Genomic DNA, 22,577 nt, shown 5'->3' on the forward strand with positions numbered 1-22,577 from the left:
AAGCTACCTACCTACCTTCCTCCACAGCATCGCTGACTTTTTTTAAAATAGTGCCTAGGGGTGTCACGGAGAGATATTTGATTTCTCAGGACACCTATTTCAGCGATATCTGTCAGATAGGTGGGACATATTATTTTATATGTGGTATCCCTAAAAAGTTGCTTATAGTGCTCTTAGCCGGGTGTTGTTCTATGACGACATCCTGTGAAAGACCAGGAATCAGATTCAACCGTTCCTGGCCATGTGTCAATTAATTAACTTTCTATGCTAGTCAGTTTGCTTAGATTGGGAGTGAGTGAGTTTAGCAATACAAGACTGGACGTCTGTAGTGTTTGTTGCCGTTCCTTTTACCTTTACTCTACTTTTCATCTCGTTCACTTCTACTCCTCTCTAATGGCCCCTGAGGTCAAACTAGCCGTACTGATCCAGGGAGTATGACAGCGATGGGTAATGTTGTCCTTAACTTTAGAGTTGATAATCCTTGTCAAAGGCAGTGTCAGGTTTGATCCAGATGTTTGATATGTAATTTGTTGCTTTATGATTACTTTAACTATTTTGTAATGAATATGTTCAAATTCAAATTCAAATTCAAATTTTATATAGTATCTATCTATCTATCTATCATCTGTCTGTCTGTTTGTCTGTCTGTCTGTCTGTCTGTCTGTCTGTCTTTTAGTTTAAGGCCTATAAACCTTCAAATTTGTTGGATTGGATTGGATGTTGGATTGCAGTGCACAGTTAGTGGTGGTTACTGAAGTTATCATCACTGTTACTGTTGCTTAACACTTAGCAAATCTGGTGCTGCATATGTTGATGAGATTCCATAGTTTTTATGTTTGTAGTTTGTTTGCTTTGTTCCTAAACAAAAATTTAACTGTTGCTGATGCTGATGCTGATGCTGCTCCTTTCCTCCTTGGTTTGATTTTTTTAAAAGATAATGTTAATATACAGGGAAAAAAGCAAAAAAACAACAATAAAATATTCAAAATGTGTTACTTATTATAGTGGCATTTTCAAATTTCAAGATAGATTGCCAATTTATGTTAATTACCATTATTTCTGATGATCGGTTTCAGCAGGTATGAAACCTATGCCTAGAAAACAGCATTGCCTGAAGAGTCCTAAAGATGTTTTCAAAGGAAGAAGCTACATTTTGGGAAATTGGTTGGTTCTTTGTTGAGTCCAAAACTTACTTGAAACTGGACCATGTAGTTGTTTTGGCATAGATCCCAAGAATCTTTTATAACTAGCCAACCTCAGAAAGAAAATACAACAGGTTCTGAATTAAATTCTTCAAATGCTCCATCCTTACATGGATCTAGAGACCAAAATATCATAGAGACTCGGTTATGGACTCTTTTGAACACCTTAGCAACCGCATAGCAATGCACTGGCAACCATCCAGACACCCCGGCATTGTGGCTGCGATATTTCTTACTAGTTATGAATGCAAAGGCTTCATTTATCCGTAGACACACACTTGTATTTCACAATTCATACAGCTAGAAAAGAGAGATCTCGGTGTCCCGGCAAACTGCTCTTGGCGGTTTTATTGTTGTTGTTGTTTTTGCTTCCTTTGGCTTATTTTAAATCTATCCCTTCTCTCAGTACTAAGCCCACAATATCAAACAGTCGTCTTGCTGGCCTCTCTCTCTGAAAGCAGCTTACCGTGATGAGAGATGATAGCACTTAATCCACTGTGTGCGTCGCCCCTTTTGTTGGACGGGAGGGCGAAAAGGAAAGCCTGCCCCCTTGTCTTCCGCCTACTACTCCTCCTCCTCCCGTTCCTCGTTCTATAAAGGGCTTAAAAGAAACTGGGTGAAATTAAACATTATTGATAATTGGCTTTGGGATCACGGCACATTGTATCCATTTTGTACCTGTATTTGGTCCTAATTGACCATGAAATCTGGGGCCTAATCCTGTAAGAGCGGCAGGTTTGTCCCGTTCCCCGGCTGACAGTGATAAATAGCATCAGCCCACCTCATGGTCCTCTGCACTTTGTAAGGCTAAAATGCTTATTATTCTTTTCCCCTTTAATGGCTGTCAGTCTGTGGAAAATCATAAATCTACAGATGGAGTCACTGTGGCAGGTTTGTAGAGCTTTTTGTAATTGTTTAAATCCCCCATGTGATGTGGTTTAAAGCCCCCGTGGATCTGTAATTGCCTGTCAAACTCGGCTCGGCTACGCACCCCAGCCCGGTCTGCGTGCCGCTTGCTCGCTCGTCTCTCATGCATCCGTGTGGAACACTTATCACCGCTCTCATCTATTTTAGAGCCAATGTCTCAGTCAGTGTTGATTTGCTTCGCTCATTGTTTGCATCTGCTTGAGTCTGATAAACAATAAAATTGTTTGTTTTTTAGTTATATTCTTTATTAGCTTGGGCGTGTGTGTCTTTTGTGTTTTGTTTTGCCGTTGCATGGTGAATAGACTTAGATTGCATGAAAAGATTATTTGAAAGTACAATGCAGAAAGACTGTATATGTGATTACTTATGCTCTGTACATGTAAAAAGAAAAGAAAAGCATTCAAGCTTTGCTAAACCTGAAGTGCATTGAATAATTTTGTGTTGTTTTGTTTTTTGAGTTGTTTCTTGATTATTTTTTTCTTCATTATAGTTTCTAGAAGTTTGGTTTGACATTCTTGAACACAGCAAAGCCTACTGTACTTACAATAGATACTTTAGAGTCAGTAGATGATTATCTAAAAAAAGAGCTGTGAAAATGAAAATTCTGTCATCATTTACTCACTTTCATGTAATTTAAAACCTGCATGACTTCCTTTCTTCTTTGGAACACCAAAGGCGAAACTGTTTTTGTCCATACAGTAAAAGTCCATGGGGTCTAAAATAACCCTATAAAACACACACACACACACACACACATACATATATATATATAAGCAAGTCGTAAATGTTTGAAATGACATGAGGGTGAAAAATTATTTATTTATTTTGATTATGTTTTTGTTGTTGAACTGGGGGGTAAATTCACTATACAATCTTTGCTGCATTTCATCGCTTCCCATTCGCAATCCATCTGTAGCCCAGTTTCCTAATATAGTGTTGCACCATGCATAATTAAATTTTATTCTGTGTAAACACTTATTTTTTTCAAAATTTGCCCTATTATAGATTCTTATTTACAAAAACAGTACTTATTGTAACTAATCATATATACTGTATGTCTTTCCACAATGCATTTTTATTGCAGTTAATTAGTTAAAAGGGTTAATTTTCTATTGATCATGAGAGTAGTAATTCAGTAAAGTAGACCAGAACATACTAGTCTGTTGAATTCTATTTTGGGGTATGTTGTCTAATTTTCATGAAACCTTAGTGAACCGTGTACAAAAAAAAAAAAAAACAATGCAGGCAGTGTATGCAATGCTCAAAGTAGATGCAATTAATTTTTAGCAATTTTTTTCCCCATAGATTGTACGTATACATGGCATGTGTGAGGGTTGCATATGAACGTCCACAACTTGATTGTGATTCAAAGCTGAAAAATGCATTGAATTTATTTGTAAATAATCGAAGGCTTCTGCATCCATCTCACAGGAGTCTGGCGCTGATGCCCTGGAGCTGAATCTATCATGTCCTCATGGAATGGGGGAGAGGGGAATGGGGCTCGCCTGTGGGCAGGTAAATCCAACATTCAACACCTATGGTACACAGTCACCATGCAGAGACACTGTCGGCTGGGAGCTACAGCAGTCTCTGCAAATGCTTTTTAGGGTCTTATTTTGTTTAAAACTTCAAGGCATATTTGTTTGTCAGAAAATCAGGTAAGTGAAAATCAAGGAATTATATTAACTGTGGTGGTATGAAGAGATGCATCATGGACCATGCCTATAAATAATGTTATTTAGCATTATACATGCCTTAAAACATGGCCATGCCTTTGTATGAACTGTTTGTTTGTGTGGATTTTTTTCTGTCTATAATTGTTGATTATTATGCCAGATGATGTTTGGTACTCTGAGGTATTTATAGTCTGCTGTCACTCAGCAGGGAGAGAAAACGTGTTAGGAGACCATGAGCATGAGGCCTGCTGGGAAAGATGTGGCTCTCACAGTTTTGTGCTTTTTGTGTTTTATTTTATGGATCGAGTAAAGCCATACTGTGGATCCGACAGTAAACACATGCTCTGTTCCAAAACCTAGTGAGCATTTTAAGGCATTTTTGAAGTCTTTTTCCCAGTAAAAAATATCTAATAATGAGTTTACTTGAAGACTGCATAAAATATGAAGAGACACTTTTCATAGTGTATTTTTGTCTTAATACCCTGACAACTTTTTTATTTGTTTATACTTAAAACAATTGAATCTTATGCAGTGTTACTTCTCAAGTAAATTCATATACATTTTTAGAAATGTACTAGAAAATAAGAAGAATAGAGCTACTTGAAACTCTCCTTTTTCCAGTTTGCTTCATCCACCATCTTGCATTCATTTTTTTTCAGTGAGCTTGGTGCAAATTAGACCAAATTAGCAAAAATCTTAAGCAAACGTATCGATAATAATAGTTAAGTGTAAATTAAAATGAATAATTTCACCCAATATGTTTGTGTATCATGTATTTTTAAGAGTAAAATTTAATCTCTGCGAGGCTGCAGTATGTTTGTATGCAACGTAAAGAAATATTTTTTTAAAGTTGTAAATAAAACAAAGATTATTGGAGTACATTTTACAAGAAAATACTATTTTAGTTTTTCTATTTCAAAATTTCACATTTAATTCAAATTTCTAAGTGAAAATCATTTCTGCACTTGTATTTGCCCAGTGTTTGAGTTTATATGCTTATGTAGTGCTCTCTAGATTGGTTACTTAAAAGTCACTTATAGGTCATGTGATATTTATAATGTTAATTATAAATTAGCATTAGGAACTCAGTTGGGATTTGGAATGGATTGGAAGCATGAGTTAACTATTATACTGATATGGGCAATGTTCTGGTCAATGTACAGTTCTATAAATATCTCGTAGTACAATCTCATAAAAAAGCTTGTTTTCATGCATTTTGCAGTGATCCAGATTTAGATTTTGCTTCTTTAATAAGGTATAGATTCATGTGCTGTCACATGTGCGTTCCTATGCATACCGTTCCGAATCAGAGCACGTTTCAGCACTTATGAATGGCTGATGAGACGCTGTCAACTTTGCCCAACCTGCATCAGTGCCGCACCACTTTACCGTAGCATTGATTCTGTCAAAGCATTTTAATAACACTTTTCCATCACATCACAGAATTAGCCGAATTTAATAATCCACGAATAATCCTTTTCGCAGCTCGTAAACAATTTTCATTCAAAAGCATAACTCCATTATTCGAATCAAATGCAGTGTTCGTGTTTTTGGCCCATTGAGATTAATGCGGGGATTTTGTTGTTGTTGTCATTTTTTGGGTTTCGCACCAGGGCATGGTGCCTATTACAGAAAAAATATTTGCTTATGATTACACCCTCAGCAACTGTGAAAAGCAGAATAACATCCTGTCAACTGATGTGCTTGATAGGAAAACATAGCATCTGTATACCTTAGAGAACTTTATTCTCTGATATCATAATCTTTGTTTGGATTTCTGATGTGTAGCTGTAAAATATCATAAAATGCTGTTTAAAGCTATGAATGAAAATATCTGGTTATTGCTGGGGGTTTTTTTGTTTACAAGAAAGGCAAGTTTTGAGTCTCTAAAGCCTAAAAGCCTGAAGCAGTACCTGTCATCGTCAAGAATGTGACATGAAAGCTTTTTTATATTTAGATTTTCTGCCGCCTTTTCTGAAAAATAAACTGCTTAGACCAGTCAAGACCAGCTTAAATTTGAATATAGTCTGGTTTTAAAAAGGCAATTTTGGTCTGTTACTAGAAGACGCTGATTAAGCATGATTAAGCCACTGGTAGTTAATTCTGGTGGTTAATTTTCCCCAAAATTAAAATTCTGTCATTAATTACTCACCCTCATGTCATTCCAAACCCGTAAAAACTTCATTCATCTTCGGAAACACGAATTAAGATAGTTTTGCTCAAACCTGAGAGCTTTTTGACCCTCCACAGACAGCAATGCAAATGACATATTCAAGGCCCAGGAAGGTAGTAAGGACATCATGAAAATAGTCCATGAACCTTAATGTTATGAAGCTACGAGAATACTTTCTGTTTGTAAAAAAAAACTTCATTCAACAATTTATTATTTTCTGTGTCATTCGCCGCCAAGCATTCACGAAAGTACCATGATTATTTTTGTTTTCTTGTAGCTTAATAACATTACGGTTGAACCACTGATGTCACATGGACTATTTAAATGATGTCCTTACGACCTTTGTGGGCTTTGAACTTGTCAGTTGCATTGCTGTCTATGCAGGGTCAGAAAGCTCTTGGATTTCATCACAAATATCTTAATTTGTGTTCCGAAGATGAACGAACATCTTACAGGTTTGAAATGACATGAGGATAAGTAATTAATGATAGAAGTTTAATTTTTGGGTGAAATATACCTTTAATAGTTAATAACCATCAAAACTAGCATTAAGCTTCCCAAAACATACTTTACTGGTTAAACGGATCCTATAATAATTTTGACCACCACATTTTAAAGGAAAAATGCTAATTCTGCTATTTTTTTGACCCGTACAACACAATATTTTATGTCTGTCCAGAAGAAAAACTGTAGGTTTTCAAATGACATGAGGATGAGTAAATTATTTTATTTTTGGTAGAACTATTCCTCATATATGCTAACTTTAAGGTTCCCAAATCAGTCAAGAACAGCTTAAACAATGACTGACGATTTCGTAATATACTTTCTGTAGTACTTTCAGTACATTCTGGCTGAACATGATCATGCTTTGTTTTTTTTTTTCCTTTGAGTTTGGTACACCGACTTGATGTTTTCTCACACGATCTGGCTGTGAAGGTCTGTCATATGAATTAAGCCCAGAGGTGATGTACGTGACCTCGCGTATTACCGTTTCTCTTTGCCTGTATCAGGACTGAATAAACGCGCACCTCTTCATTCTGTTCATCTGACTGCGTGTTATACCACAGGAAATAAACCAGCTTTTCCATCCAAACAAAGAGAGTTATATCCCTCTAACGTGGCTGTAAATTTGCAGTCATATCCATTCGGTTTGCTGTAGATTTTCCGCTGTAAGACAAAGAGCTAATCAAAGCCCGAGGGCAGGTATCTGCCAAGAGAACTAAATAGACGCAATATCATTTAATCACTCCGTTTGGCACCTCGTCTATTCTCCTTGCCTGTGGAAAAGAACGGGAAAAACATTAATTCAGCATTGTTTCTGACTGCATGAAAAGAGATACAATTGGATTTTAATGGGATGTTAATATTCTCTCTCGATTGGTCTCATTTCGGTTTGTTTTGCTATGAAACGGCCCCTATTTTCTCAAAGCTGTTTAACATTTAACTTGCAGCAGATTAGAGATGTTTTTGTTTACATATGTTGAACATTAATGCTGGTAATTCCTGTTTACTGTTGATTAATGCTTTAAACATTAAGGGGCAAATTCACAAAGCAGTTGCACAGTATTTCTGCAAAAAATTTCTGGTTTGTTCACAAACTGGTTTAACATTTACTGAATGCTATGTAATAGTGTCGTGAGCATTAAATGAAGTTATTATTGTCCTTATTTGCACCATTTTTAGTTGTTTTTATAGTCATCATAGATATCGTCATAGACGATTTTTGTAAAACTGTATTTAAAGGCATTATTTAATGCATTTAATACATTTAATAACTAAAAAAGTTAAACAGAAAATTGAATTTAAAAAGCAGCATTATAGATTTTGTCTTTTAAAGTTCATCAGTTTTGTACAGGGCAAAAATAAAAGCATGGCCAGGAAATAAGAATCAGTTTGTATGACTAACTAATTCATGGCCTTGATTGAAATTTTTAAGTTAGTTAGATGTTTAAACATGGCCACATTTTTTTTTTTATGAGGGAACTAATTAATAAGGTGTGCGAAAAACAAATTTTAATAAAATGAGGGAACAAATTATTAATTTGTGCGAAAGAATACTTAATCTTGTTTTTTTCTGTTTCTCTCTTATGCATGGCATATGTGGGGCTCTGTAATTTTGCCATGTCATATGAATGAATTTTATTTTAAACTATTTTTATTATTTTAGTATATAGGATGTGTTTGGAGGAGCTAATAAACCCATTAACAAAGCAGTTCATTTTAACAGTTCAGCTTCAACTCATGTAAATCTAACAGGTTAATATTTTAAAATATTGATTATTGTTTTATTATTTGAAACAATCATATTCTTCTAGATATGCATTTTTAAAAACTTTGTTAGCACATTCATATTTTCGGCGACATTCTGTTTTCATTAAAATCATTCATTGTCACAATGCATATTTTTCGTCTCATCTTGCAAATATTTTAGTAATTCTGTGGGAACAATTAATTTTTAGCGATTTGTAATCACAGGAAAGGAAGGAAGTGTGAGGGAAAGATCTCAGGGGTCACAGAGTTCTCACTCAGGTTTGACTCGGCATCCTTCGGGATCTCATCTTTTTTTCACCTTCTGCCTTCAACACAGTTCCCCAGTTTCGCAAATTAAAACCGGCTCTCGTTCCCAGAGCTATTTTGAGCCTACCAAACAGGGCCGAATGACACCCGACTTCCATCATGCCTCCTGCGAGACCCGGCAGCCCTTAACGAGAGTGCCCACCTTCCGTGACCTTGCGCTGTAAAATTTAAATTTCAGGTGTAAAGCTGCTATTATTCCTGCATTCCTCCCAGCATTCCCCTTCGCCCCCTCTCCTCACAGCCTGAGGGGGCTTCAGGACGCTTTCCATCTCTCTCTTTTTCTCTTCCAGTTGCAAAAGTGCTCCGGTTCCCTGCTTAACCTGCCCTGCAGTGACGGCACGGAAAAAAATACAAAGAATCCAGCGTGCCCCCTCCTTTAATTTCATACAAGGCCTCCCCCCAACCCTTAACCACGCGGCCACCTGCCAAATCACTGCTGCCAGAGTCACTGTGCAATTCACTGCAGCTCACGAGTCGATTTTCATCTCTGAATGCTCTTCAGTGGTTCATAAAGCTCTCCGTCTGCAAGGCACGCCGCCTTTTTAAAGCACTCACGACTGCTGCAGTAGGTCCGCTGCACTTCCAGGCCCGCAGAAAGCAGCTCTCCATGTGAAATCGGGTGACGACGGGTCATAGACTCGTTCCCGAAAGCAGGCCAGCTACACAGGTGCGCTCTCTCTCCATCAAAGCATGTAATACCGTGTACAGCAAACTGCTTAGAGGAAAAAAGCGTCCCTGCTCCAGACTCCCTGGTCCACAGACAGCGGCTCTCACCCCCATCTGGCCTGTAATAAGCTGTCACGGGAAGCCCTCGGAGGGAGCGGCGGTCTCCTGTGTGAGAGCAGAGTTCTTACAGGCAGCATCTGTTTGGTGGCTGGTGTCTGGCTGCGGGCCACGACCCCTGTGCCTCGTACTGAGGCAGGCATAATGCAATTTCCCATGACCCTTTGGGAGGAAGGCCTGTCCTGCTTCCTGTAAGTCTGTTGTTGTTGTTTCCTTCAAATGCTACCAACGTTCGGCTTGTAGAAAAAAACGTTCCCTCAGGACGTAGGGCTCGGTTGCGGCTCGACCAGGCGGACGCCACTCACTCAGTCTTCAGTGCTGGCAGAAAATATGAATATTTGTAAGAACATTGACAATCATGCATTTTTTATATCAGTTTAAATTGTAGCACTTTATTTTACAGTACGTGTACTTTCCTGGTACATACATGGTACATATACTGTACCTAACAGGCAAATGAGTGGTAACACAATGTACTTACCTGAGGTGCATGTGCATGGTAACAAATAAGAAACACAGCTGTACTTAAGAGTCGTACATGCATGGTAATTATTTTGCAAATACAGACAAGTGTGGGTAAGAACGGTCACTTACAGGTAGTTCTCGTACATGGTAACTAATTAGATACTTTACTGTACTTACTAATGTGTATACATGGTAAATATGTAGTACTTACAGCCAAGTGGGTACAAACAGGGACATCCTTACAGAATCCGTATATGGTGACTAATAATACACATTACTGTACATACTAATGATATGTACATGGTAAATGTGTAGCACCTATGGAAAAATGTGCTATTATGTGGTAACAAACAAGACACATACTGTACTTGGTATACACGTGGTACATATGTAGTACTTACAAACAAGTGTGTGTTAATGTTAAATTGCTCTCCACAACAGTGCTTACAAAGTTTGAAGTATTGGTAATTCCTGTGTAATCTTTATGTAAAATGGTGCACTTTATTTTACAGTCCTATTTCCATATACTTACTATGTAAGTACTGGTGTATGTACCTATTAGTTAATTAATGTACAGAACAAGTTATGCGGTACTCAAGTTAGGGGTATAAACATGGACCAAGGTACTTATTGAGTAATTGATGGTAGATGTACATAGTAAGTATATGGATATTCCAAAAGTCTGTGAGAAACACCAGTTACGGCTCTTTCACTTTGTTTGGAACGCTCAGTACGCTTGAGTTACGGCGTTCTGCCTTTGTTTAACTGCACCTCAAAATGAAGTTATGGTGCCAGCTTGGAGTTATACGGTGTTCTGCCTTTTTTTTACTGTCCATTAATGTCTGCCGCATTTTAATTACGGTGCAGACAAACAAATTAAATAGATTGTGATCTACCAAACAGCTCCATATAACAAAGCACTGTAAAGACTAGACACTTTGGCAGCAATACATAATTGTGAATAACCTTTAAAGATTATAAAGGGATGAGAAAGGGAACTGAGGCTGTACTGAATGAAAGCTTCATGTCGGGCTTACAGTCTTTTAAAGCATCCGGACTGATCTGACATCAGGCTTCACTGCTTGAATTAAACCAGGTCTGTTTTACTTCATAGGGTTATAAAGGGTTTAATGCAGCTGTGCGTCTTTATTTGAGGCCTGGAGGAAAGGGGACAAATGCAGTGGTATATATAATTGTAATAATAATTCTATAATAATTGCATTTTACTATATGTGTATGTATGTGTGTATATATATTAAACATTGTCTAAATTGCAGTTGTGATTTTACTTTACTAAAAAGTGAGACAAATGCAATCATTTCTCAGATTCACAAATACCAAAGCCCCTTCATTCTCTCTCTCTCTCTCACTTAACAGCACAGACTGACAGACCAGGGCAGCTTAATAAAGCATGAATCCTCCTGGAACAGCAGTTCACACTGTTATGATCCCTCTCTCCCTCACACCAGCGACTACAGGCTCCCCTCTCCATCTATCACTCGTTCATTCTCTCTCGCTCTCTCGTACACACACACACACACACACACACAAACTCAGGTCTAGCAGTCTGCTAATATTTAAAGGAAGAGTTCACCCAAATTTGTTCAATCTCGTCATTTCTCTGCCCTCATTCCACTCCTAACGAGTTTCTAAAGAAATTCTCAAGACATATTATTTACAGTGAAAGGTGACTAGAGCTTTCAAGATCCAACAAAGTATGCAAAGCACAGTAAAAGTATTCAATAGTAGCTTATAAGCCATAATACTGGGGTTTTGATGTTAACTATTCATTGAAGTTCTGCTGTTTTGTTTTCTCATGCCTCTTTTGTCGTTGTTTAAGATTGTTTGTTGCTTTCATGACCCATTTGACCAGGATCCAGAGCTGGTGCGGAACATCTGTCGTTGGGTTCGACAGGCTGTTCGGATCCCTTTCTTTGCCAAACTCACCCCTAATGTGACCAACATCGTGGATATTGCCAAGGCTGCACAGGAAGGTATTGGGATGTTTTTATGGTAAATTTATACCTTTTTGGTATGATAATTGTGGTAAATTTATTATATTGGATTCTTTCTTTGATTCAATAACTCAATATAAGCTAATCTTCCTCAGCTTTCAAAGGCAACAGGCCTGTGCAACCCAACTGCATTTCTCATCATTCTGTAGCACATAAAACCAATATGAAATACACTTCTGGTCAGAATTTTGGAATAATTAAGATTTTTTTAGATGTTTTTTTTAAATAAGTCTCTGCTCTCTAAGGTTGCATTTATTTGAGCAAAAATACAGTTTTATAGCTTAATATTTGTTGTTGTTGTTGGAAACCAATAAGTTTGAGGTTAAGTGTTGTTTGTGTTTGTTTTTGTTTTAAGAAGTTATTACTTTTTTTAAATACTTTTTTCAGCATGGATTCATTAAATTTATCAAAAGTGACAGTAAAGACATTTAGAATTTTACAAAAGATTTTATTAAAAAAATATGTTCTTAAAAATGCTGTTCTTTTGAACTTTCATTTTCTCAGTTTCCACAAAAATATTAAATATTAGCAAAAATGGTTTTCAACATTTATAAATTTGAACTATTATTAATAATTGAATTATTATTGAACTAATATTAAGTAAACACCAATTATAATAATAATAACTGAGTTTCAAAAAAGCATAGAATGATTTCTAAAAGTTCTTGTAAATTGTAATATTTTACAATATTACTGTTTTATTGTATTGTTGATCAAATCAATGGTCTTCTTTCAAAAACATAAAAAAAAAATCATTACAAATGTTTGATTTATTTATAGAAGTCTTAAAGGTACAGTTGCAAAAATGGGCTGTTTAATTCTAAAGGTCAGAGAATGGTCATTTCAAACTAAATTACACATTTTTGGTGCAAGAATCCTTGACTAATGTTATAAATGGACTTCAGGGAAAAGAAACAGAAGTGTAGAACACGTCCTCTATAAAACAGCTTCCCAATCCAGACATTAGATCTGCCCTAGAAACACATTTCCCCTCATGACCTCCACTAACAGCCTGACATCTCCTGTACGAGTTTAAAACAGACCCGCAGGTTTTGGGCTCCAGATTTTTTAGGAATTCGGCCTCCCTCCCTCCCCCTTCTCCGTGCCTAATGTCTCTTCCCTGTTGGCACAGGTGGAGCAGATGGCGTCACAGCCACCAACACGGTTTCGGGGCTGATGGGACTCAAGGCAGACGGCTCTCCCTGGCCTGGCATCGGCCGAGGAAGGCGCACCACATATGGTGGAGTGTCTGGTGAGTGTCACCCACCTCACTGGATCCATTTCTTTCTCCTCTGAGGTTTAACGGGTGTGTGGCACAGACAGACTATGCGTGCACATCTACTTTTTTTCCCCCTGTTAAAGGTGTGTGGGAGTGCATGAATGCGTGTGCATGTTTGTTTGTGTGTGTGTACACTGGTCAGAAGCTCTAATAGAGCAGACAGATGGAATGGAGGTTGGTGGAGTGCTGAAATCGGAGAACAGCTTATCTGCAGGGCTTTTGCTACAAGATAAAACAGTTTGTGCACTATAATGTGAAATATGGACATCTTGCCAACATACATTATACTGGGTTTGGTAGCAGCACGGCTCGTTTTCCACGCCATGAGGTGAACATGAGCACATTTGCACTTTCCAACTATGTGTTTTATTAACTTCAGGTCATAGAATCTTGTGGAACAGCATAAAATAAACAAATCACTAAGTAAATAAATACATATAAATAACACACACACTATAATGTAATATTTAAATATAATTATAATATTTTGAAAAGTTATGTGCATACATTTCTAAAGTAAGCACACAGACACATATTAACATAATTATAAACATTTGATTTAAAGGTATTAAAAAAATTATAATTAGATTATAATTTCATATAATACACAAATATAACATTCTAAAAATATTTTATTTTAATATTTATTGTTTTATTTCTAATTGTGTGTGTGTGTGTGTGTGTGTGTGTGTGTGTATAAGCAAAAATACATATTAATATTACTTTTAATTGCATTAGTTTTGTATATATGTATATATAAATAAATACAATTACAATATTACAATACACTACATTTAAATAAATAAAATTTCTACATTTACTATATATATATTAAATGTATATATTCAGCTCTGTAATATATATATATATATATATATATATATATATATATATATATATATATTAAAATATAAGTGTGAATTAAAATTATATTATAACAATTTGTCAGTTATTAATGTTTAATATTTGCTATAATAATGTTCAATATAATATTTTTATAATGTATATATTAAAACTATTATATACATATAACGTTTTTAACATCTTTTTTTTTTTTTTTTTCCTTGGTTTAAAATAAATAGTTTTAAATCCCAGATTGGGATCTCTGGCTTTTAGACCTCACTGTATGAACTCTCTCGTCTCCAGTGAAGTATGTTGTTTTAGTGAATGGTATCTGAAATGGCTTGCGACTCCTGAACTATAATTGCTTTAGCCGGGTACGGTTTCCGTTCCTCTGCAGTGCTGCGCTCTTGTCTGGTTCTGCTGCTGATCATGGGTAGATGAGTCTGGACAGAACCAGCAGGCACGTCTAGTCCGTAATGTATTGTAGTCCTTCAGGATGTTCCCAGATAACCTCTCCATCATCTGAAGAATTACGGTGTGAATATTTTGTTTTATGAGTGTGCGGCAAGAGCTTTCAGGAAAGCGTTTTCATCCTTGGTGTTGAGCGTCAACAGAGAGCTTTGAAAAGCAGTCCTCTTGTTGCCATGGCATATTGATGTTCTCCGCCGCTGTATGGCGCTCTATGAAGACATTAGACAGATGTGTCTTCAAAAGAATAATGTTTTTCCTCACCACACTATGGGGACCACGCTGATGGATTTCATACTGATATCCATCCACTGACATCTGAAGGATTCTGACTGTGGCGCTTGCTTAGAGCATTTCCATTTCATTTATCAGTGCTATTTGCAACGCTAACATTCACTTAGTGTTGCTCATGACCTCAGATCATGCTGGTGGAGAGGAGATGCTATCAAGTTTGAGCCGATTTTCATGTGGTGAACCATAAAACATCTGAAAAAACTTTAATTGGAGTGACAACATCAACAGGGAAATGTGTACTTAATGCAAACCAAAAAGCAGAATACACCGTAATTTATATAAACCAGTCGAAAACTTAAAGAGCAGCATTCAAATTAAATATTCCACTTTTTTTAATAAAAATTCCACTCTGACTTATTTTTTTAATCTGTTCAAATGACCCGATTCATTAGAATGAATCAAACTTTCCAACGTAACATATGTGTTCACACTAACAGCAATTTGCACCAACAAAGCAACCAGACAGAGATATTTGGCGTGAAATTTTTGACGATTTCTATCTACTTACTGCATAGCACCTTAGCAACCTTATAGCTACACCTTGGCAACAACCTAAGGCTACGTTTACACTAGTGCATATTCGTTCTAAAACGCATAAATTTTGCTATAGTTATGCCTGTCGTTTACACTACTCAGACTTTTGAAAACGCTGCAGACCCCGTTTTAGTTTGAAAATTCCAGGGTTGCATTTCAGTGTAAACTGACCAAAATGGAGACTTTTGAAAATGATGGCGTGGCTGCCCAGATTCGCTCAGTATATCCTTTGTGACCATATTAACAATAACATCATGCTCATTAGCCCCTTTGACACAAAAACTTTACTGGAAAATTACGGTACATTGATGTAAAGAGATCATGTGTGAACAGGACCTTTTCAAAAATACTGGTAAATTTGTTCCGGCAATATATCGGTATGAGTTGTAGTAACATTACCAGTAAATTTCTGGAATGATGCGTCTACTCTGTGCCAGTCCAGAGCCGTTGAAAATCAAAATTCAACAGCTCTGGTCCAATCATGACATTTTCATTGCAAACACCATCATCTTTTATTCCATAGAAAAATGACGATAATAGTCTCAAGTGTTGTGCATTCACTATTTGATTTATTAGGGCCCAAGCCAGTAAGGCGCAGGGCCCTATTGTTTTTCTAAGGATTATTATTAGGGCCCAAGCCAGTAAGGCGCAGGGCCCTATTGTTCTTCTAAGGATTATTATTTTTTTTTTTATTTTATTTTTTTTTTTTTTTTTTTTATTTCAATCATCCGGGCACTTTTGGGGGCCTTAACGTGCCCGAAAACTCTCGAAAATTGGCACGCACGTTGGAACCTGCGGCCATTAGGACGCCGCTGAGGCTGGGACCCGGGCGTGGCACAGGGGCTCTACGGCGCCCCCTGGAAAATTGTCAGAAAGCTTGATGTATAGCTCACACATACTTGCACGTATTCATATGAAACTCGGTACACATATAGAACTCATTGAGCCGAACAACTTCCGCGCAGCATGTCATAGGCTCCGCCCAACAGGAAGTCGGCTATTCAGGGCTGTTTAAAAAGCGCATGCTCTGGAATTTGATATACTCCTCTGAGGATTTCCATACGATTGCCACCAAACTCGGTGAACATGATCTCAAGACATTGGGGACGCTAAATTGCGAAGATATTTTTGATATGTCGAACGGTTTGCCCGTGGCGAGGCGATGAAGTTATGGCGAAAAATGAGACCCAGGAAATGCCTAATAACGTCCACATACATTGTATGATGTTGATCAAACTCCAGTGGTTTGTTCGTTGTATGATGCCGATCGGATAGATGTGACTATTATGACTGAAAGTTATAGCACCACCAACTGGCTGCAGGAAGTGTGTCTGTCGTTTTCAAAATTATTTGAATTCAGCATCTTATTTTTACTCGATTTGCTTCAAACTTCACCAGAATAATGTCAAAACACGGCCGATGTAAAACTGTGAAGGGAATATTGATATCTAAAATTATGTTGCCATGGCAACGTGTCAAAGTTGAAAATTCGTTTCTGGTGATTTTGAGGCAGATAACATGTTTAGAATGTCATGAAACTCAACACACATATCCATTTTAATGATAGTTAGACACTGGAAAAACCTCATAAACGGGCGTGGAAGAGGCACTCTATAGCGCCACCTTTTGTCAAAAATGGGGGGGTTAGTTTTAGCTACAGACACCAAACTCGGTACATAAATTGTTCTTATTAATCCGGACAACTTTCTAATTTACAGTCATTAGCTATGACCAACAGGACGTCGGCTATATTTATTTTAATGTGGGTTTTTTTTTAAAACGGGCTGTAAACAAATTCATACTCCTCAAAGCAGAAACACGTAAATCACACCAAACATTTTTTCTCATGATGCCAAAATACTGAAGATGCTAAATTGCGGACGGATTTAGGATATCTTGAACGATGATTTAATGGCAATTTATTAAAGTTACAGTAAAAAAGAGATTTTTTTTTTTTTTTTATCTTTTAAGAGCAGCTTCCAAACACTTCATAAAAAATTACATACACAGAACAATACAGTCTGAGGATATGTGATTAATTTCATGAATTTACAATACACTATGCAGAGGAGAAAATTTAAAAACTATCAGACAGTTGTTACAATGCTTCTATGAGTGAGAGTTCCCTGTCAGCCTGCAGCTGAGTGAGGGGGTGGGGGTGGGGTGTGAGTGACTGTGTGAGTGACTGTGTGGATTGAGGAGCTGGGTGAGAGAGAGAAAGAGAGAGAGGGTCTGTTTTTTTTAAATCTTTAAAAAATGCTTATAAAGCATTAAAGGTTTTCATAACACTTTATAATTAAGTCTCAATTGTTAACAGTAGGGAATGCATTAATTAACATGAACTAACAATGAAAAATATAATTTTTTACAGCATGTTAATTCTTCATTGATAGTATGAACTTACAATGAACTAACAATGAACAAAATATTTTTAATGTTAGAAAAATAGTCATGTTCAAAAGAGAAACTTTAAAATTTAATAATATATTAACACATTTTGGAATTAATATTGATCAACATTAAATGGAATATAATTATTAATGATTATATATATATAATGATAGCTACAGACACCAAACTTGGTACATAAATTGTTCACATTAAGCCGGACAACTTTCTAATTTACAGACATTAGCTACGACCAACAGGAAGTCGGCTTTTTTTTTTTTATGTGTTTTTTTTTTTCAAAACGGGCTGTAAACAAATTCATACACCTCCAAGCAGAAACCACAAATTCACACCAAACACAGAACAAGACAGTCTGAGGATATGTGATTAATTCCATGAATTTACAGTACACTATGGCGAGAAGAAAATTTTAAAACTTATCAGAGATATCCTGTCACTGTGCTTCTAATGTGTGCGGTAGGTGACTGGGTGAGTGACTGACTGTGTGAGTTCAGTGAGTGTGGAGGGGGAGAGAGAGAGAGAGAGAGAGAGAGAGAGAGAGAGTCTGTTTAAACTTCTCAATAAAATCCTTAAAAAATGCTTAAAGCATTAAAGGTTTTGATAACACTTTATAATTGAGTCTCATTTGTTAACAGTAGGGAATGCATTAATTAACATGAACTAACAATGAAAAATATATTTTTTAAAGCATGTTAATTCTTCATTGATAGTATGAACTTACAATGAGCTAACAATGAACATAATATTTTTAATATTAGAAAAATAGTCATGTTCAAAAGATAAAACTTTAAAATTTAATATATTAACACATTTTGGAATTGATTTTAAACATTAAAACATTGATTTCAACATTAAATGGTATATATTTATTAATGATGTAAATTAACAACAGTTAAATAATGTTGTTTTTTAACATTGGTTAATTCACAAATAACATTAAATATTAACAATATATTTTTTACTTTATTCATTTGTGTTAGAAAAAATTATTCATTTTAGTTAATGGAAAAATAAATCATTAAAAAATGCTTATAAATCATTAAAACCTTTGGTAACTATAATAATTTCTCATTTGTTAGCATTAGTAAATGCATTAACTAACATCAACTACCAATGAAAAATATATTTTCATAGAATTTAAAGTTTTATATGTTGTTCTGTGTGTGTGTGTTTCACAGAGTTGATGGTTTGGATTAACCCTTTAATTGCCGTATCCCTTAAAACCAAACTGCCAGAGGGTTACTGTGATGCTTGTGCTCGCTGGGCACCGTTTTATCGATGCCACCGGGGTGGCGTATGCTGACGGCTTGGGCCCGTCATCGCTGCTCGCAGCTATATTTTTTATTATTATTATTTTTTTTTTTTTTTATTTCGACTATCCGGGCACTTTTGGGGGCCTTAACGTGCCCAAAAACTCTTGAAAATTGGCACGCACGTTGGAACCTGCGGCCATTAGGACGCCGCTGAGGCTGGGACCCGGGCGTGGCACAGGGGCTCTACGGCGCCCCCTGGAAAATTGTCAGAAAGTTTGATGTATAGCTCACACATACTTGCACGTATTCATATGAAACTCGGTACACATATAGAACTCATTGAGCTGAACAACTTTCACGCAGCATGTCTTAGGCTCCGCCCAACAGGAAGTCGGCTATTCAGGGCTGTTTAAAAAGCGCATGCTCTGGAATTTGATATACTCCTCTGAGGATTTCCATACGATTGCCACCAAACTCGGTGAACATGATCTCAGGACATTGGGGACGCTAAATTGCGAAGATATTTTTGATATGTCGAACGGTTTGCCCGTGGCGAGGCGATGAAGTTATGGCGAAAAATGAGACCCAGGAAATGCCTAATAACGTCCACATACATTGTATGATGTAGATCAAACTTCAGTGATTTGTTCTTTGTATGATGCCGATCGGATAGATGTGACTATTATGACTGAAAGTTATAGCGCCACCAACTGGCTGCAGGAAGTGTGTCGTTTTCAAAATGCTTTGAATTCAGCATCTTATTTTTACTCGATTTGCTTCAAACTTCACCAGAATAATGTCAAAACACGGCCGATGTAAAACTGTGAAGGGAAGATTGATATCTAAAATTATGTTGCCATGGCAACGTGTCAAAGTTGAAAATTCGTTTCTGGTGATTTTGAGGCAGATAACATGTTTAGAATGTCATGAAACTCAACACACATATGAGTATTAATGATAGTTAGACACTGGAAAAAGCTCATATACGGGCGTGGAAGAGGCACTCTATAGCGCCACCTTTTGTCAAAAATGAGGGGGTTAGTTTTAGCTACAGACCCCAAACTCGGTACATAAATTGTTCTAATTAATCCGGACAACTTTCTAATTTACAGTCATTAGCTACGACCAACAGGAAGTCGGCTATATTTATTTTAATGTGGGTTTTTTTTAAAAACGGGCTGTAAACAAATTAATACTCCTCCAAGCAGAAACACGGAAATCACACCAAACATTTTTTATCATGATGCCAAAATACTGAAGATGCTAAATTGCGGACGGATTTAGGATATCTTGAACGATGATTTAATGGCAATTTATTAAAGTTACAGTAAAAAAGATCATTTCTTTTTTTTTTTTTATCTTTTAAGAGCAGCTTCCAAACACTTCATAAAAAATTACATACACAGAACAATACAGTCTGAGGATATGTGATTAATTTTATGAATTTACAATACACTATGCAGAGGAGAAAATTTGAAAACTATCAGAGAGTTAGACTTAGACTGCTTCTGAGTGAGAGATCCCTGTCAGCCTGCAGCTGAGTGAGGGGTGGGGTGGGGTGTGAGTGACTGTGTGAGTGACTGTGTGGATTGAGCCAGTGGGTGAGAGAGAGAAAGAGAGAGAGAGGGTCTGTTTTTTTAAATCTTTAAAAAATGCTTATAAATCATTAAAGATTTTGATAACACTTTATAATAAGGTCTCAATTCTTAACATTAGGAAATGCATTAATTAACGTGAACTAACAATGAAAAATATATTTTTACAGCATGTTAATTTTTCCATGATAGTATGAACTAACAAAGAACAATTTTTTTAAAGCATTTATTAATCTTTTTAATGTTAGAAAATTAGTCATGTTCAAAAGATAAACTTTAAAATGTAATAATATATAAACACATTTTGGAATTAATATTGATCAACATTAAATGGTATATAATTATTAATGATTATATATATATATATATATATATATATAATGATAGCTACAGACACCAAACTCGGTACATAAATTGTTCTTATTAATCCGGACAACTTTCTAATTTACAGTCATTAGCTACGACCAACAGGAAATCGGCTATTTTTTTTTTTTATGTGTTTTTTTTTTTTTTAAACGGGCTGTAAACAAATTCATACTCCTTCAAGCAGAAACCAAAAATTCACACCAAACATTTTTTCACATGCTTCCAAGATACTGAAGATGCTACATTGCGGACTGATTTAGGATATCTTGAACGGTGATTTAATGGCAATTTATTAAAGTTACAGTAAAAAAGAACACTTTTTTTTTTTATCTTTAAAGAGCAGCTTCCAAACACTTCATAAAAAATTACATACACAGAACAAGACAGTCTGAGATATGTGATTAATTTCATGAATTTACAATACACTATGGAGAGCAGAAAATTAAAACTATCAGAGTTCTCCTGTCTCTGTGCTTCTAATGTGTGCGGTAGGTGACTGGGTGGGTGACTGACTGTGTGAGTTCAGTGAGTGTGGAGGGGGAGAGAGAGAGAGAGAGGGTCTGTTTAAACTTCTCAATAAAATCCTTAAAAAATGCTTATAAAGCATTAAAGGTTTTGATAACACTTTATAATTAAGTCTCTTTTGTTAACAGTAGGGAATGCATTAATTAACATGAACTAACAATGAAAAATATATATTTTACAGCATGTTAATTCTTCATTGATAGTATGAACTTACAATGAACTTACAATGAACAAAATATTTTTAATATTAGAAAAATAGTCATGTTCAAAAGATAAAACTTTAAAATGTAATAATATATTAACACATTTTGGAATTGATTTTGATAAACATTAAATGGTATATATTTATTAATGATGTAAATTAACAACAGTTAAATAATGTTGTTTTTAACATTGGTTAATTCACAAATAACATTAAATATTAACAATATATGTTTTACTTTATTCATTTGTGTTAGAATAAATTATTCATGTTAGTTAATGGAAAAATAAATCATTAAAAAATGCTTATAAATCATTAAAACCTTTGGTAACTATAATAATTTCTCATTTGTTAGCATTAGTAAATGCATTAACTAACATCAACTACCAATGAAAAATATATTTTCACAGAATTTAAAGTTTTATATGTTGTTCTGTGTGTGTGTGTTTCACAGAGTTGATGGTTTGGAATAACCCTTTAATTGCCGTATCCCTTAAAACCAAACTGCCAGAGGGTTACTGTAATGTGTGTGCTCGCTGGGCACCGTTTTATCGATGCCACCGGGATGGCGTATGCTGACGGCTTGGGCCCGTCATCGCTGCTCGCAGCTATATTTTGTTTTGTTTTTTGTTTTGTTTTGTTTACGTGTGTTCAATTTTTTTCCTTAGCTCGCTTTTATTTTATTTTAATTTTGAAATTAAAATCCCTAACAGTATTGTATCATATCGTATGGTATCATAGCGTATCGTATCTTATCTTATTTTCTGAACATGTTAAATAAAAATTTCTTACATGTGAAATTCTAATTTATTCATTATTGTTTTTTTATTGTTTGTTCATCTTTTATTTCGCGGAAACATGTTGATAACAGTATGATCACGTATAAAGTGTTGTGCATTCACCATAGCATGATGTTTTGTGAATTAACAATGCTTATGTTCTCTCTCTCTCTCTCTCTCTCTCTCACTCACTCTCTCTATCGCACACACAC

The 22,577-nt window shown here is 35.9% G+C and overlaps 1 protein-coding gene across 3 annotated transcripts in view; it reads left to right on the plus strand.

The window, feature by feature from the left end:
* Nucleotides 1-22,577, plus strand: part of LOC306865286 (dihydropyrimidine dehydrogenase [NADP(+)]-like) — a 189,160-nt gene that overhangs the window by 126,317 nt on the left and 40,266 nt on the right. For all 3 annotated transcript variants that reach the window (XM_079409817.1, XM_079409819.1, XM_079409818.1), the window contains 3 exons: nucleotides 3,561-3,644; nucleotides 11,677-11,797; nucleotides 12,951-13,070. In XM_079409817.1, coding sequence (XP_079265943.1) covers nucleotides 3,561-3,644; nucleotides 11,677-11,797; nucleotides 12,951-13,070 — 325 coding nt within the window. The remainder of the gene's footprint in view (nucleotides 1-3,560; nucleotides 3,645-11,676; nucleotides 11,798-12,950; nucleotides 13,071-22,577) is intronic.

This window comes from Barbus barbus (genome assembly GCF_936440315.1).
Source record: "Barbus barbus genome assembly, chromosome: 46".
Lineage (NCBI taxonomy): Eukaryota > Metazoa > Chordata > Actinopteri > Cypriniformes > Cyprinidae > Barbus > Barbus barbus.